The sequence below is a fragment of the Vicia villosa genome, linkage group LG2 (genome assembly GCF_029867415.1).
Source record: "Vicia villosa cultivar HV-30 ecotype Madison, WI linkage group LG2, Vvil1.0, whole genome shotgun sequence".
In the NCBI taxonomy this organism is placed as follows: domain Eukaryota; kingdom Viridiplantae; phylum Streptophyta; class Magnoliopsida; order Fabales; family Fabaceae; genus Vicia; species Vicia villosa.
In genome coordinates, this window is record NC_081181.1 from 106934086 (window position 1) to 106949991 (window position 15906).

Below are 15906 nucleotides of genomic sequence, written 5' to 3' on the forward strand. Positions count from 1 at the left end.
TACAACTTAAACATGCCCATGAACTGGGACAAAACAACATATTCAACGTACGAGAAAATCCACACATTCTCAAAACTTAAGTAAAATTACGCACAGAAAGTCATATCAATTTACCAAGAATTATGCTACTGGTTTTGAAAATAGTTTTACAAGATATAAAATAATTTTAGTTTTCCAACGGTCCAAACGGCGTGTCAAACGGACACCCGAGTCAAAAGTTACGAGTTTTCTAAGTTTTCGGAAAGCGCAAACGCCGGCATCATACACTGACACAACAAAATCTCATTACACACCAATTAAATTTATTTCCATAACATAAAACTATTTTTATAAGAAAATACACATTATTAGCTTTCTAGCGCTTTGAACGGAGACTCAAACGGACTTACAGATCAAGAGATAGGAATTTATGAAGTTTTCCCCAAAACCGGATTTTTGCCCAGGAACAACTACGAGTTTTATGCATCTTTCCATTAAAATCCAACTAATTCAATTATTTTTCATGAAACAAACACATATTCATTCGTACCTAACATATAGTAGTGAATTGGAACCATAAAACATGAATTTTAACACATTGATTTTGATCCCAAATCTCAAATCCCAACATACCAAATCGCTATAACTCAATCCAAAACTCCCCAAATCATACCAAATAAAATTTCTCCATTGAACCAGTTCCATGCACATATTATACAACAACTCAAACAAGATTCTAACATTAACTATGATCAGTTTTCACAAATTAACTCAAAACAACAAACAACCAAAACCTAACTGTTAGAACAAGATTTGTTCTGATCAATACTCTTAGTTTTGATGATAACAATGTATATGAATTTTGTATGAGATAATGTGGTACTTTAATACTATGCAATTTCCATTTCAGAAATTATATAAAGAGTATGCACAAAATCAGCGCAAGAAGCACTGACTCAGAAGGTTCAGCATGCAATATCAGAACATGGTCTAGCAAGACATCAGAAGATGGTCAAGCAGAATCAAAACATGGTCTATGGAAGCATCAGAAGAACTTGAGATCAGAAGCAGAAGCACTGAAGTTCTCATGGTATCACGCTAAGAAGCACTTCAAGGTCAGGAGACAAGAAGATGCTCTGCACCAAGCTGTTTGACTCTGATGATATTCAAACGTTGTTTACACAAACATCAGATCAGAAGCAAGTACAAGATGGCAGGCTACGTTGACTGACAAAAGGAACGTTAGAAGCTATTAAAGGCAACGTCAGTAGACACAGCGAAAACAAGGCTCGAGGTAGTTGACAAAAGAGTGAAACATTAAATGCAATGCTGTACGGATTATGCAAAGCATTAAATGCTCCCAACGGTCATCTTCTCAAGCGCCTATATATTGAAGTTCTGATGAGAAGCTGAACACAACACTTGCGCAAATATACAGAAACGCTGTCAAATTCAAAAGCTCTCAAACTTTATCTTCAACCTCACTACATTGCTGTTGTAATATATTAGTGAGATTAAGCTTAAACTTAAGAGAAAATCACAGTTGTGATAATAGCTTATTAAGAGCATTTGTAACTCTTAAACGATTTTGTTTACATTAAGTTGTAAGAGCTAGAGTGATCAGGTTGTTGATCAGAATACTCTAGAAAGTCTTAGAGGGTATCTAAGCAGTTTGTTCCTAGAGTGATCAGGTTGTGATCAGTATACTCTAGAAGACTTAGAAGTTGTCTAAGTGGAAAACCATTGTAATCTTGTGTGATTAGTGTATTAAATCCTCAGGTGAGATAAATCACTCCAAGGGGGTGGACTGGAGTAGTTTAGTTAACAATGAACCAGGATAAAAATCATTGTGCAAATAGTTTTTATCTTACAAGTTTTAAAGCTACACTTATTCAAACCCCCCCTTTCTAAGTGTTTTTCTATCCTTCAATTGGCATCAGAGCGCTGGTTCTAAGGTGCAAGCACTTAACCGTGTTTAGAAAAGATTCAGGAAGAGAAAAACGCTTCAGTACAAGATGGCTGGTGAAGATCCAACACCTACATCTACATCTGGCTCTGCTGAGCAACACAATGGAAATGGTAACAATGGTTATACTAGACCACCAGTATTTGATGGTGAAAACTTTGAATACTGGAAAGATAAACTTGAAAGTTACTTCCTTGGTCTAGATGGTGACTTATGGGATCTTCTGATGGATGGTTACAAACATCCAATGAAAGCTACTGACGTAAGGCTTACAAGACAAGAAATGAATGATGATCAAAAGAAGCTATTCAAAAATCATCATAAATGTAGGACTGTTTTGCTGAATGCTATCTCTCATGTTGAGTATGAGAAGATATCTAACAGGGAAACTGCCTATGATATATATGAGTCATTGAAAATGACCCATGAAGGAAATGCTCAAGTCAAGGAGACCAAAACTCTTGCCCTAATCCAGAAATATGAAGCCTTCAAGATGGAGGATGATGAAAATATTGAGAAGATGTTCTCAAGATTTCAAACGCTAACTGGTGGATTAAGAGTTCTGGACAAAGGCTACACCAAGGCTGATCATGTAAAGAAGATCATCAGAAGCTTGCCCAGAAGATGGGGTCCAATGGTGACTGCATTCAAGATAGCAAAGAATCTGAATGAAGTCTCTTTGGAAGAGCTAATCAGTGCCTTAAGAAGCCACGAGATAGAGCTGGATGCAAATGAACCTCAGAAGAAAGGTAAGTCTATTGCATTAAAATCTAATTATAAAAAATGCACTAACGCTTTTCAGGCTCAAGAAGAAGATTCTGAAGAATCAGAATCAGAAGAAGAAGATGAATTGTCCATGATCTCCAGAAGGGTTAACCAACTCTGGAAGAGCAAGCAAAGGAAGTTCAAGAACTTCAGAAATTCAAAGAAGCCTAAAAGAGGAGAATCTTCTGGAGGCAGAAGATCTGACAAGAAGAAGGTTATCTGCTATGAGTGCAATGAGCCTGGACACTTCAAGAATGAATGTCCAAAACTTCATAAGGAGAATCCCAAGAAGAAGTTTCATAAGAAGAAGGGTCTAATGGCAACATAGGATGATTCTGAATCAGAATCAGAATCAGATTCTGAAGGCGAGCAAGCAAATCTTGCATTGATGGCCACAGTGGATGATGGATCAGAATCTACATCAGAATCAGATTCTGATGAGGTATTTTCTGAACTATCTAGAGAAGAATTAGTTTCTAGTTTAAGTGAACTTCTGGAACTCAAGGCTCACCTTAGTATCAAATACAAAAAGCTGAAAAAGCTATTTGAATCTGAAACTAATAAGCTGGATGTGGAAAATTCTGAACTGAAGGAAAAAGTTTTAAAATTATCCAAAGACCATGGATCTCCTTCTGAATCAGAAAAATCCATTCCTAGCCTCAATCATATTCTGAAAGAATATGACTCGAGCTTCAGGAAGTTTTTATCTAGAAGTATTGGCAGAAGTCATCTTGCTTCTATGATATATGGAGTTTTTGGAAACAAAAGGATTGGCGTTGGCTATGAGGGTGATAACCCACGTAAATTTGAACCTGTTGACGATATGAAAATCACATACAAGCCATTGTATGAGCAGTTCAAATATGGCCACTCACATGATATTAGGCTCACTTCACATGCACAGAGCTTTCACACTACAGACACCAAGAAGCATGTGACACAACCTAAAAAATATCATGCTGCCAAACCTAAAGAATATCATGATGTCCCTCCTGTTAATTATTATGCTAAACCCAAGTTCAATCAGAACTTGAGGAAAACTAACAAGAAAGGACCCAAGAAATTGTGGGTACCTAAGGAGAAGATAATTTCTGTTGCAGATATCCTTGGCAGCAAAGAAGACAAAGCACAAAATGTCATGGTACCTGGACTCTGGGTGCTCGCGACACATGACGGGAAGAAGGTCTATGTTCCAAGACCTGGTGCTTAAGTCTGGTGGAGAAGTAAAGTTTGGAGGAGATCAGAAGGGCAAGATTATTGGCTCTGGAACCATAAGTATTGGTAACTCTCCTTCCATAACTAATGTACTTCTTGTAGAAGGATTAACGCATAACTTATTGTCCATAAGTCAATTAAGTGACAATGGTTATGATATAATCTTCAATCAAAAGTCTTGCAAGGCTGTAAGTCAGAAGGATGGCTCAATCCTATTTACAGGCAAGAGAAAGAACAACATTTATAAGATTGATCTTTCTGATCTGGAGAAGCAGAAGGTGACTTGCCTTATGTCTGTTTCTGAAGAGCAATGGGTCTGGCACAGAAGATTAGGACATGCTAGTTTGAGAAAGATTTCTCATATTAACAAACTAAATCTGGTCAGAGGACTCCCAAATCTGAAATACAAGTCAGATGCTCTTTGTGAAGCATGTCAGAAGGGCAAGTTCTCCAAACCTGCATTCAAATCTAAGAATGTTGTCTCTTCCTCAAGGCCGTTAGAACTTTTGCACATTGATCTGTTTGGCCCAGTCGAAACAGCATATGTCAGAGGGAAGAAATATGGATTAGTCATCGTAGATGATTATAGCCGCTGGACATGGGTAAAGTTCTTAAAACACAAGGATGAATCTCATTCAGTGTTCTTTGAATTCTGCACTCAGATTCAATCTGAGAAGGAGTGCAAAGTCATAAAGGTCAGAAGTGATCATGGTGGTGAGTTTGAGAACAGATTCTTTGAGGAGTTCTTCAAAGAAAATGATATGGCCCATGATTTCTCTTGCCCTAGAACTGCACAGCAAAATGGAGTTGTAGAGCGAAAGAATAGGACTCTACAAGAAATGGCCAGAACCATGATCAATGAAACCAATATGGCTAAGCACTTCTAGGCAGAAGCAATAAACACTGCATGTTATATTCAGAATAGAATCTCTATAAGACCTATTCTAAATAAGACTCCTTATGAATTGTGGAAGAACAGAAAGCCCAACATGTCATATTTTCATCCTTTTGGATGTGTCTGTTTTATTCTGAATACTAAAGATCATCTTGGTAAGTTTGATTCTAAGGCCCAGAAATGTTTCCTTCTTGGATATTCTGAACGCTCTAAAGACTACAGAGTATACAATACTGAAACATTGGTTGTAGAAGAATCAATCAATATCAGATTTGATGATAAGCTTGGTCTTGAAAAGCCAGAGCAGTTTGAGAATTTTGCAGATATAGATATTGATATATCAGAAGCTGAAGAACCAAGAAGAAAAGTTTCAGAAGCTGAAAGTCTCAGAAGCAAAGGATCAGAAGATCAAGTTGCAGCATCTTTAGAGAATCTCAGAATTTCTGAAGAGCCAACAGTCAGAAGATCTTCTAGACTCACCTCAGCTCACTCAGAAGATGTGATCCTTGGAAAGAAAGATGATCCTATCAGAACTAGATCATTTCTAAAGAATAATAATCAGAAGCAGTGATCAGAATTAGAAGATGAAAAGTTCTATTCGCAATCAATGCAACACAGCTGTCATCTAGTGTTTTCTGATAGTAAACACGTGTCTGTACAGTTGGTAAAAGCGTGAGTGAATCTGATGGGACGCCGCCCTAGGTAACTGTGTTAAATCATTTCAATTACCACGTTCTCTCACCTAACGTCACTCATCATTTAATGCAATTGATTTCATTTGATTCTGTAACTGTTCATTCTCATAATTTTATTGCATTCTTTTTCAAATCCGTCTCTATAAATACATTTCAAATCATAACGTTTATCTTTTTCGCTCCCATTCTCTTTCTTCTTGCATGCATTTTTGCAACCTCTTTGGTCTTTTCTCAAACCCTAAGCGCAAACCCAGATATATTTCTTGTAATCTCAGTACTGTTTCAATGGCTGCTTCGTCGTCTCTCAACACTGGCTCATTTGTTCCTCTTCATCTCCAAGAAGAAGATCAACAAATTGTTCCGGTTATCTCCTATTCTATTCCCAAAAAGGAGTTGGAAGTTATCTGTGAACTCATGGTAGACTTTGATAGTCTCGAAGAACATGAATTTCACCTTAAAGAAGATATCATTTTTCAAGGGTGGACTTCATTATTTGCTGAGTTCTGTGGACCGGTTTACCCAGATCTAGTAAAGGAATTTTGGGTGCATGCTGTTGTTGCCCCTAAATCTATTATGTCCTTTGTCCATGGGAAGTTTGTGGTTGTTACTGAAAACATCCTGAGAATGATGTTTGACCTAAGAAACCCTGAAGGTGTTCATGAAATTGATCAAAGGGCTGAGTGGGATGAGGTTTTGGCCACTCTTTATACAGACGTGAAGCAAACAAAGCGAATCAAGGACATGAAGGATCTCTACAAAGTCTAGACCAAGATTCTTCTGGGGTGCTTCTATCACAGAAAAGCAACCCATTCTGCAGATTTTGTCAACAATGAGCAGAAGTATATTCTTTATTGCATCGCTACTCAGAAGAAGGTTGATATTATCTACATAATCTTCAACCACATGTGGACTGCTGTAAGAGATTCCAGAAACGCTTTCAGAGTAAAGAAGGGTTGTATTATTCCTTTTGGAAGAATTATTACAAATCTTCTAGTTCATTCCAAGATTGTTGAGGACTTGGAAGCTCAAGGGATCATCAAAGACCTTGTTGTTGATACAGGAAGCTGTTTGAATGCTCTCACCTTGAGAAAGATGAATGTCATTAAAGCTATCAAACAAACCCCTCAACCTCTCCCAGGAGCAAGAAACAGAAGAGATCCTGTTCTTTCTGACTTTGAATCCTTCTTCAGAAGTGAACTGCCAGGAGTCAGAACTAAGTATCTGAACTCACTAAAGGAAGAAAAAGACAAAGATGCTCCTGCTAAAGGTGGTCGCAAGAAAGTCTCTACTTCCAGGCATGTTGCTTCAGAAGATGCTGAAGTTGTTGTCAAGAAGGAAAGAAGGACAAAGCGAAAATTTGATCATCCTTCTGTTACCCAGGAGAAGGTAGTCCAAAGTGTAGCTGCTGCTACTGCCGTTGTTGAGAAAGCTATTGAAGAAGAAGTTGTTACTGAAGAAGTTCAGGTTGTTTTAGTTGAAAATAAAAATAAATAAAAAGAAACTGTTGAGAAGAAAAAGAAGAAGAAGAAGAAGAAAAAGACGAATAACAAAAATGTGGAAGCTGAAAAGGCTGTTGAGAAGAAGAAGACAAGAAAAAGAAAATTGATCATTGAAGCCTCAGATGAAGATGAGGAAGTTCAAGAAGCTGTGAATCAGCAAGAAGAAATCATTCAAGGACCAACAACTCAAGAAGTTGAAGGTCAAAAGGCTGTTTATAATGAGAAGGAGAAACTAGAATCTGCCAGAAGAAGAGAAATCTCTCTTGGGAAGGCAAAGGTTATGGAAGAGCAGAAGAATAAGAAGCAGAGGAAGCTTGAGGCTGTGTTTGAAGAAATTCAGAAGGTGTCCAAAGGTATACATCTCTCTGAACCTGATTCTGTTCCTGCTTTACGTTCAGAAGTTGCACCAATAAATGTTGCTCAAACCCCTGAACCAGTAAATCAACCAGAAAAAGCCCCATCAGACATAAACATCCATGTTCTCACACCTCCTTCTTCTCCTGTAACCAATACTCTTACCCCTTCTCATTCACCCATCTCAAATGTTCCCATTCCTACATCTCCACCCACAACCAACATTGCTTCTGACCAGGCCCTTGAAACCCCTGTTCTTGATATCCAACCCATTCAAACTCTCTTTCCACCTCACACAAATATATCCACTTCTCAACCACCACTTCATGCACACTATGAACCCATTCCTTCCACCTCTCAAAACAATCCCTCAGTATCTGATCTTCCAGATTCTGCATCACATGAGCAATTGCTCCGTGACTGCAACTACACTCCCAAGCCTCGTCCTGAAGCTGAACTGGTAGTGTTAGATTCTGAGAATGAAGCAGAATCATCATTCCGCCTTGATAGAGAACCTCAACCCTACCTTGTTCTGAAACCAGACTCTCCCATAACCAAAATCAAATCCCGCCGAGCATACCCTATTGGTGTAATTTATGAAATGGTAAAGAGGAATATCAGAAGAGTCTTTGATACTCTTAGAATAGTTGAACATGCTGGATTAAATGATGTTGCTATGCGAAAATTCTGGAGAATCTTCTGAAGAAAAGTAAATGCTTATTTTGAAGAACTTCAGGAAATTTGTGTAGAACTTGCTCCACAACCTTGTGGAATTCTGAGGAACTATGAAGACTTCTGGTTCAGTCGTCTTGGAGGGAGATATTGCTTTGAAGAGAAGGAATTCATTGATGAACTTGCAGAAGCACGAATTTCTGCGGAAATGGAAGACAACCTCTGCAGGGATATTGTGGTCTGGAGACCTAAGTATCCAGTTCTTACTGGAGACTTCAAATCTTTATTTGACTTTCTGAGGGAGAATCCTTCTGAGGAAGACCCCAATATAGTCATTCCAGAAGTTGCTGATCCTCCAGAAGTTGTAGGTCCTTCTGCTCCAAGGAATCTTGCTACCATTCTTCAAGCTCTTGAGAATGGAGATTCTGATCTTCCTGCTCCAGAATATGAAGAAGATGCTTCTATGGAAGAAGCTGATGCCGTAGGTCATCCTGCTGAAACTATTCCTGTTGAGGAAAATCAAGTTGATGATCTCACAATGGAAGCTGCAGTTGTGAATGTTGTCCCTCTGGACAGAAGTTGTGAAGCCTCTTCTGGCGAACCCTCTCTTCTGGCAAAGACTCTAGAGGTTATTCAGAAGAACCAGGCTGAGATGGCTTCTCGAATGGAAGCGCAAGATACTATCAACGCTGAATTCCGCTCATTCATGGAGAGGCAGACTGAGAGCAATGCTGGGATTCATGACATGCTGGCCAAGATTATGTCTAAGCTAGGGTCGTCTTAGTCCTTTGTGTCTTAGTTGTTTCTTTGTTTCTTGCATCTGTCTTCCTTGCATCTCTTTGTATCTTCTGATAATTCTCTTTTTCTATCAATGAAAATTATCTTTTTTTTCTCTCATATTGTTTTGTTTTTCATCTGAATCTTTTGTGTTTTTGATGTTATGACAAAAAGGGGGAGAAACCGTAATAAATGATCTGATTTATTTTATCAGTTGCTGGGAGAAAGTCTCCACATTTCTAACAGAACTTGCAAGTTCTGTGTCTTTGAGTGTTTTGCAGGAATTGAAGATATTCTTAAAAGCTCAACATGAGAAGAAAAGACATTAGGAAAAGCAATTATGTATGGAATCAAGCTCATGGAAATTGAAGCAAGCTGAGTGTTGTGAAGCTTCAAGATCAGAAGCAAGAAGGAAGAATGTTATGATATTCTGATGATAGAATATGCTCTAACACATTCTTATTCCTTATATGTTCTGATGCATGTTTTAGTTCTAAATATGCTCTGAAACATTAATATTTTTGCTCTGATACATTTTATATGTTCTGATACATATATTATGCTCTGATTCATTCATGCTCTGACTTTTGTCGTTTAGTTTGTTCTGTAACATTTCAGGATGTAGAGATGCTCTGATGATGCTCTGGTACATTCAACAATGTTCTGATACAATCTAGCATGCAATGATTCAAGAAGAAATTCAAGCTCTGAAGTTGTTCTATGGAAGCAAGAAGCAGAAGCTATGAATGTTCTGAAGATCTAAGCATGTGTGATCGTCTCAACTGAAATGGAAAATACTCAGGGAAGTCCTTTATTTATAAATTTCTTCCAGTATTTATTTTAGGGGGAGATTATTTATCTCAGGGGGAGATTGTTAATCTCAGGGGGAGACATATTCACACACTATGTTTATATGCTTATACTATAGCTGTGTAATTGTCTTTAGCCGTCTGATATTCTGATTGCAAATTCATATCATTTATATATGTTTCTGTCATCATCAAAAAGGGGGAGATTGTTAGAACAAGTTTTGTTCTGATCAATATTCTTAGTTTTGATGATAACAATGTATATGAATTTTGTATGAGATAATGTGGTACTCTAATACTATGCAATTTCCATTTCAGGAATTATATAAAGAGTATACACAAAATCAGCGCAAGAAGCACTGACTCAGAAGGTTCAGCATGCAACATCAGAACATGGTCTGGCAAGACATCAGAAGATGGTCAAGCAGAATCAGAACATGGTCTATGTAAGCATCAGAAGAACTTGAGATCAGAAGCAGAAGCACTGAAGTTCTCATGGTATCACGCTAAGAAGCACTTCAAGGTCAGAAGACAAGAAGATGCTCTGCACCAAGCTGTTTGACTCTGATGATATTCAAACGTTGTTTACACAAACATCAGATCAGAAGCAAGTATAAGATGGAAGGCTACGCTGACTGACAAAAGGAACGTTAGAAGCTATTAAAGGCAACGTCAGTAGACACGGCGAAAACAAGGCTCGAGGTAGTTGACAAAAGAGTGAAACATTAAATGCAATGCTGTACGGATTACACAAAGCATTAAATGCTCCCAACGGTCATCTTCTCAAGCGCCTATATATTGAAGTTCTGATGAGAAGCTGAACACAACACTTGCGCAAATATACAGAAACGCTGTCAAATTCAAAAGCTCTCAAACTTTATCTTCAACCTCACTACATTGTTGTTGTAATATATTAGTGAGATTAAGCTTAAACTTAAGAGAAAATCACAGTTGTGATAATAGCTTATTAAGAAGCATTTGTAACTCTTAAACGATTTTGTTTACATTAAGTTGTAAGAACTAGAGTGATCAGGTTGTTGATCAGAATACTCTAGAAAGTCTTAGAGGTTATCTAAGCAGTTTGTTCCTAGAGTGATCAGGTTGTGATCAGTATACTCTAGAAGACTTAGAAGTTGTCTAAGTGGAAAACCATTGTAATCTTGTGTGATTAGTGGATTAAATCCTCAGGTGAGGTAAATCACTCCAAGGGGGTGGACTGGAGTAGTTTAGTTAACAACGAACCAGGATAAAAATCATTGTGCAAATAGTTTTTATCTTACAAGTTTTAAAGCTACACGTATTCAAACCCCCCCCCCCTTTCTAAGTGTTTTTCTATCCTTCACTAACCACAAAACCCACAACTATCGAAACCTTATACCAATTATAATAATTAAGATAACTCCCCTTACCTTAGATTGATGAGCTTTTTCCTCTTCCTCAATGGGTTCCTCAATTCTTCTTGCCCTAGCCTCTTCTCCCTTTTGCTCTCACTTTCACGTATGATTAAAACTCCCTTCTCATTCTCTAATTTTTTTTTATAAAGTCCCTCATTATGGATTACCTCTTTTACCTTCACTTACTACTCTTCTACAATTGGCTATTTTGCCCTTATTATCTCTAACGCCAATAATACTTCATTTTACTAATTAAAAATAATTATAAATAATTATCTTAATTATCTAAAATCATTTAAATAAACCTCATAATTATTTCACTTCACTCTACCCCACAACACGTCACCTCAAGACATCATATTCATCAAAACATCACAGAATTTCACCAATAATTCACGATTAACACAATAATTAAACCCACTAAATAAATAGTCTGATATAATTATAATATTATTAACAATATTATTTCTATAACTTAATTAATTAATATTCTCCGAAAATTAATATTATTTCTAATATTAATTTCTCCCGACTAAATCAACTATTCACCCGATTATCAACTTATCATCTCAAACAACATATTCAACATATTCAACAATTATTCAGGAAATACTTAAGAATATTTCAATCATATTATTTCTAATATAATTCTACGACTAAACCAACAAAAATACCGACTTAGCAACTTAAATCACCGCAACACAATATCAGCCAATAAATCACGAATAAATAATTAAATATTTAATTCAATAAATAGTCCAATATAATGATATTATTTCTAATATTATTCCTCCAATCACTATGTCAAACAACAACTTTTACAGCGCTTTTTTGGGCTTTTAGAGCGCTTAAGAGCCAATGAACCTGGAGCTACAAAAGAACCTGTAGAAGACAAAGAAATACGTCAAAAATTACTAGCTGTGTTGTGTTGTGTTGAACTTAATTAGTGTATATGTTTGTGGAACTTTGTGTTGCAGATACAAGTAATTTGAGAAAGAAATTTACCTCAGATTTTACCGAACTCAAGAAAATGCAGAGAATGAGCGATGTACGTCGAAATAGGTCGGGAAACGCTACTAATTCAAAGGAAAGAAGAGAATTAGTAAGTAATCAAATTTTATTGTTTGAATTTATAAATAATGAATTGAGCATACAAGCAGAAAGCAAACTAGAATCTTTATATAGTGAGTTTGTCTATATGATACTTGTGTGTGTACATATGTACATTCCTCCCACATAAAGCATTTCAAGTCCATGTTCTATCGATAAACAAATTTTATTTCCATACTGCACAAATGTAATATTAGAGTTAATTCTGATTTCATAACTATAAAAATAGAGTTATCAAGACATCTAAAAAATTAGTCTAACTTGAAACCATCTTATTAATAACATCATACAAGATAGATGTTTCATAAATCAGTCTAACTTCAAACCATCTAAGTATTAGCATATCAAATATAAAAAATATTCTATAAACTATTCGCATACAGCAATAGGAACTTAAAAATCTAAAAGGGCCACAGTTAGTTAGGAGAATGAAACAACTAAAAAGAACAAGAATTTCCTCCATGATGTCAAGAATACAAGTCTGCACAACACGTGACACAAGGGTTGTGATACTAAAAACTACATTCTATAACAATTATCACCTTGCGAAATCAGCATGGCTGTACTCGAAGAGGTGCAATCAAACTTAGAATGATATCAAATATACATTAACTAACAAAACATTTTATACTCAAAATACACATCCATAACAACCAATTTCTAAACATGATTTAGTAAAGGAAATCATCACACATGCATTATCCAACTTATCTTCAAAAAATTGAAGCCAAACTTTTAACATAATTGTTTTTAATGTCGTTATGTTATATTTTCTTATAATACCTTTAAGAACTACAGAAATACCGCAATCCCTAATCCCAGTCAAGAACTATATCCCAGTCAATCCCTAAATAACCCCATTACATCAGAATCAGCATACAGAATCAGCATACAATCGTAAATGAAGAATTGACATGAAAATGGAAGAACCTACGTTTCTTCAGAATCAATATCTCCTTCGTCTTCTCTTCTTGGCTTCTTCTGTGCTCTGTGCGTGAGTTGTGGGAGATTCGAAGTGGTTTCTGTAGATTCGAAGTGAGGGCGACGACGGTTGAATGCGTGAATGCGTGAAGTTTGCAAGTTGAATGCGTGAAGTTTGCAGTTTGCAGCGATGGCAGTGAAAGATTTTTTGAGTTTTCTGGGCAGCGATGGCAGAGAAAGAGGAATTAGGGATTATGAAACGCGTTAGTATAATTTTGTTTTTAAAAATTTTAATTTTAAAAAGGCTATGACAGCGCTTTTGAAAAGCGCCTTCGTACCCATGCCTTTACCAGCGCTTTTTAGGGTAAAAGCGCTTTCGTAACCCCCCCTATAGCAGCGCTTTTAAAAGCGCTTTCATAACCCCCCCTATAAGAGCACTTTTGAAAAGCGCTTTCGTACCCATGCCTTTACCAGCGCTTTTTAAAAGCGCTTTCGTAACCCCCCCTATAAGAGCAATTTTTTTATCAGTAATTTCATGTCCCGTTAATAATCAATATTTTGATCAATAACTTCATGTTTTGTTTCAAATGTAATTTTTTTTAATATTAGATGTACATTTTTTTAATATAAATTTTTTTTAATTAAAATTAATAATCATTATTTGGGAAATAAATAATCAACATTAAATAACTTCATGTCCCGTTAAAAAAATATTTTGATCAGTAATTTCATGTCCCGTTAATAATCAATATTTTGATCAATAACTTCATGCCCCGTTTCAAATGTAATTTTTTTTTTGAATATTAGATGTACATTTTTTTAATATAATTTTTTAATTAAAATTAATAATCATTATTTAGGAAATAAATAATCAATATTAAATAACTTTATGTCCCGTTAGGTATGAACCAAATTGACATCTGCATCTATGTACAAAGAACCCCAAATAATAGAAACATAAATTTAAAACGGTTATAAAATAGATTGGTTTAGAACCAAATTGGTTAAGGTCAAACTGAATTAATATCATAAATAGGAGCACGTGAAAAGAGTAGCATTATAAGTACAAACTTTTTCTATAATATGAATTGAGAAGCCACGTGACATTGTATATTAACACATACCAACCTATAGATATACTATTCCTAAAGTCTACTATTATGACATGATCTAAGGGCATCTTTAGCGCAGGGTTGCTAACACTTAAATTCTTTATAGCTTACGTTAGAAATAAGGAACCTGCACTATAGTAATGATGGCATGGCAACTAGTGGACTAAAATTTAGTTTACAGCATCTATATAACTAACGTAAACTCTCCAATTTCAAACATAAAATAGTATTATTTTATATTATAAAATATTCCAACGGTATTAAAGTTTCAAACATAAAATAATATTATTCCATATCATACAATATTTCAACGGCACTAAAAGTAACGACATTTTTTTTGAAAATTATAACAGTAACATTAATACTTTTCACCTTCTATAAATTCTATAGTAAAACTTTTTTTAACACACAATTTTACTTCTATATTTTTTAATTTAATTTTCAATCATATTTATCAAATGAATCCCAACCAATGGAATACTTATTATAATTATTTACAAACTCCCACCGGTGACAATTCTCAAAATTTTCAAATGCGTCTGCGACCATCGCTCCCTATTGGTGACAGTTCTCAAAATCTCCAACCTTTTATGTTTCAATCACCGTCATTCTCTACTAGCAACAATTCTCAATATCCCCGTCTGTTTATGTTTCAACCACCACCACCCAACATCACTAGCCAATATACGCATTCAATGGGTACCAACGACGTTGTAGAGTCTCCTAATGTTGAATCAGAATCACCAATTGGTTCCACTACAGATTCTCAGGTGCCAGTGTTCTCCATTCAAGATGGTCTAGAAAATATTACTTTTGCAAAAGAAGGAGAGCGTTCAACCCAAAAGAAACAGCGTGTCAGGTTCTTAGAAGAAGAAGATAAATTGCTTATCCAGACATGGCTTAACATTTCAAAAGATTCAGTTGTGGGAGTTGACCAAAAAGCTGATAGTTTTTGGAGTAGAATCAAAGAAGGCTATAACAACTATCGTGGACCACTTACAGTGAGAGAGTGGTCTACACTCAAATCTCGATGGCATTAATTGAATAAACATTGTCAATGGTTTTGCGGTAGCTACAAACTAGCTGTTGCTAATAAGAAAAGTGGACAATCGGAGACCGACGTCATGGATGAGGCACGTAAAATTTTTGTACAAGTACGTCATCAACGTTTCACAATGGAGCATGCATGGAGGTTGTTGAAGGATGAACCTAAATGGAAGGGACAAGAAATGAACAACTCTTCAAAGAGATCAAAGATATCCTCTGACGGGACATACTCATCGACATCTAATTCAGAAAATCCCATAGATTGTTCAGAATACAATAGTGTAACTCAGACCGACCGCCCAACAGGACAAAAGGCGGCAAAAAGGAAGGGTAAGGGAAAAGCATCTACGTCTATAGCACCCATAGTGGATTTGACTGGCTTGGAAAATGTCGTAGAAAAGAAATTATCTATCTACAGGGCCGTCTCAAACAATTTGGAAACCCTGTTCGAATTTTTAAATTAAAACCTTAAAAATTAAAATTTTAAAATAATCTTTACTCGTAAAAAGAGGGGGATGAACAATTAATATATTATACCTTCAAATTAAATGCACAGTTCACTTTGTTACATGCTAGATATTCTATTTTACATGACACAATTCTCAAAAATTAAGATATCTCGTGTAATATATTCTATACACTCTTTAGGTTCAAGGTAGATTCAAGTATTAAGAATCTTTATGTTTTGATTGAAAA

The 15906-nt window shown here is 35.9% G+C and overlaps 1 protein-coding gene across 1 annotated transcript; it reads left to right on the forward strand.

Annotated features, from left to right (window-relative positions):
- Window positions 1–14696: 14696 nt before the first annotated feature.
- LOC131649746 (glutathione S-transferase T3-like) lies at window positions 14697–15674 on the forward strand. Its single transcript, XM_058919503.1, has 2 exons — window positions 14697–15175; window positions 15236–15674. Exons 1-2 carry the CDS (start codon window positions 14697–14699, stop codon window positions 15672–15674), a joined length of 918 nt encoding a protein of 305 aa, XP_058775486.1.
- The last annotated feature ends 232 nt before the right edge of the window (window positions 15675–15906 follow it).

Excerpts from the sequence above, each read along its gene's own strand:
- LOC131649746 (XM_058919503.1), top strand. The coding sequence starts at position 14,697 with ATGCGTCTGCGACCATCGCTCCCTATTGGTGACAGTTCTCAAAATCTC. Across the intron at positions 15,176-15,235 it reads CCACTTACAGTGAGAGAGTG|CTACAAACTAGCTGTTGCTA; the intron begins GTCTACACTCAA and ends GTTTTGCGGTAG.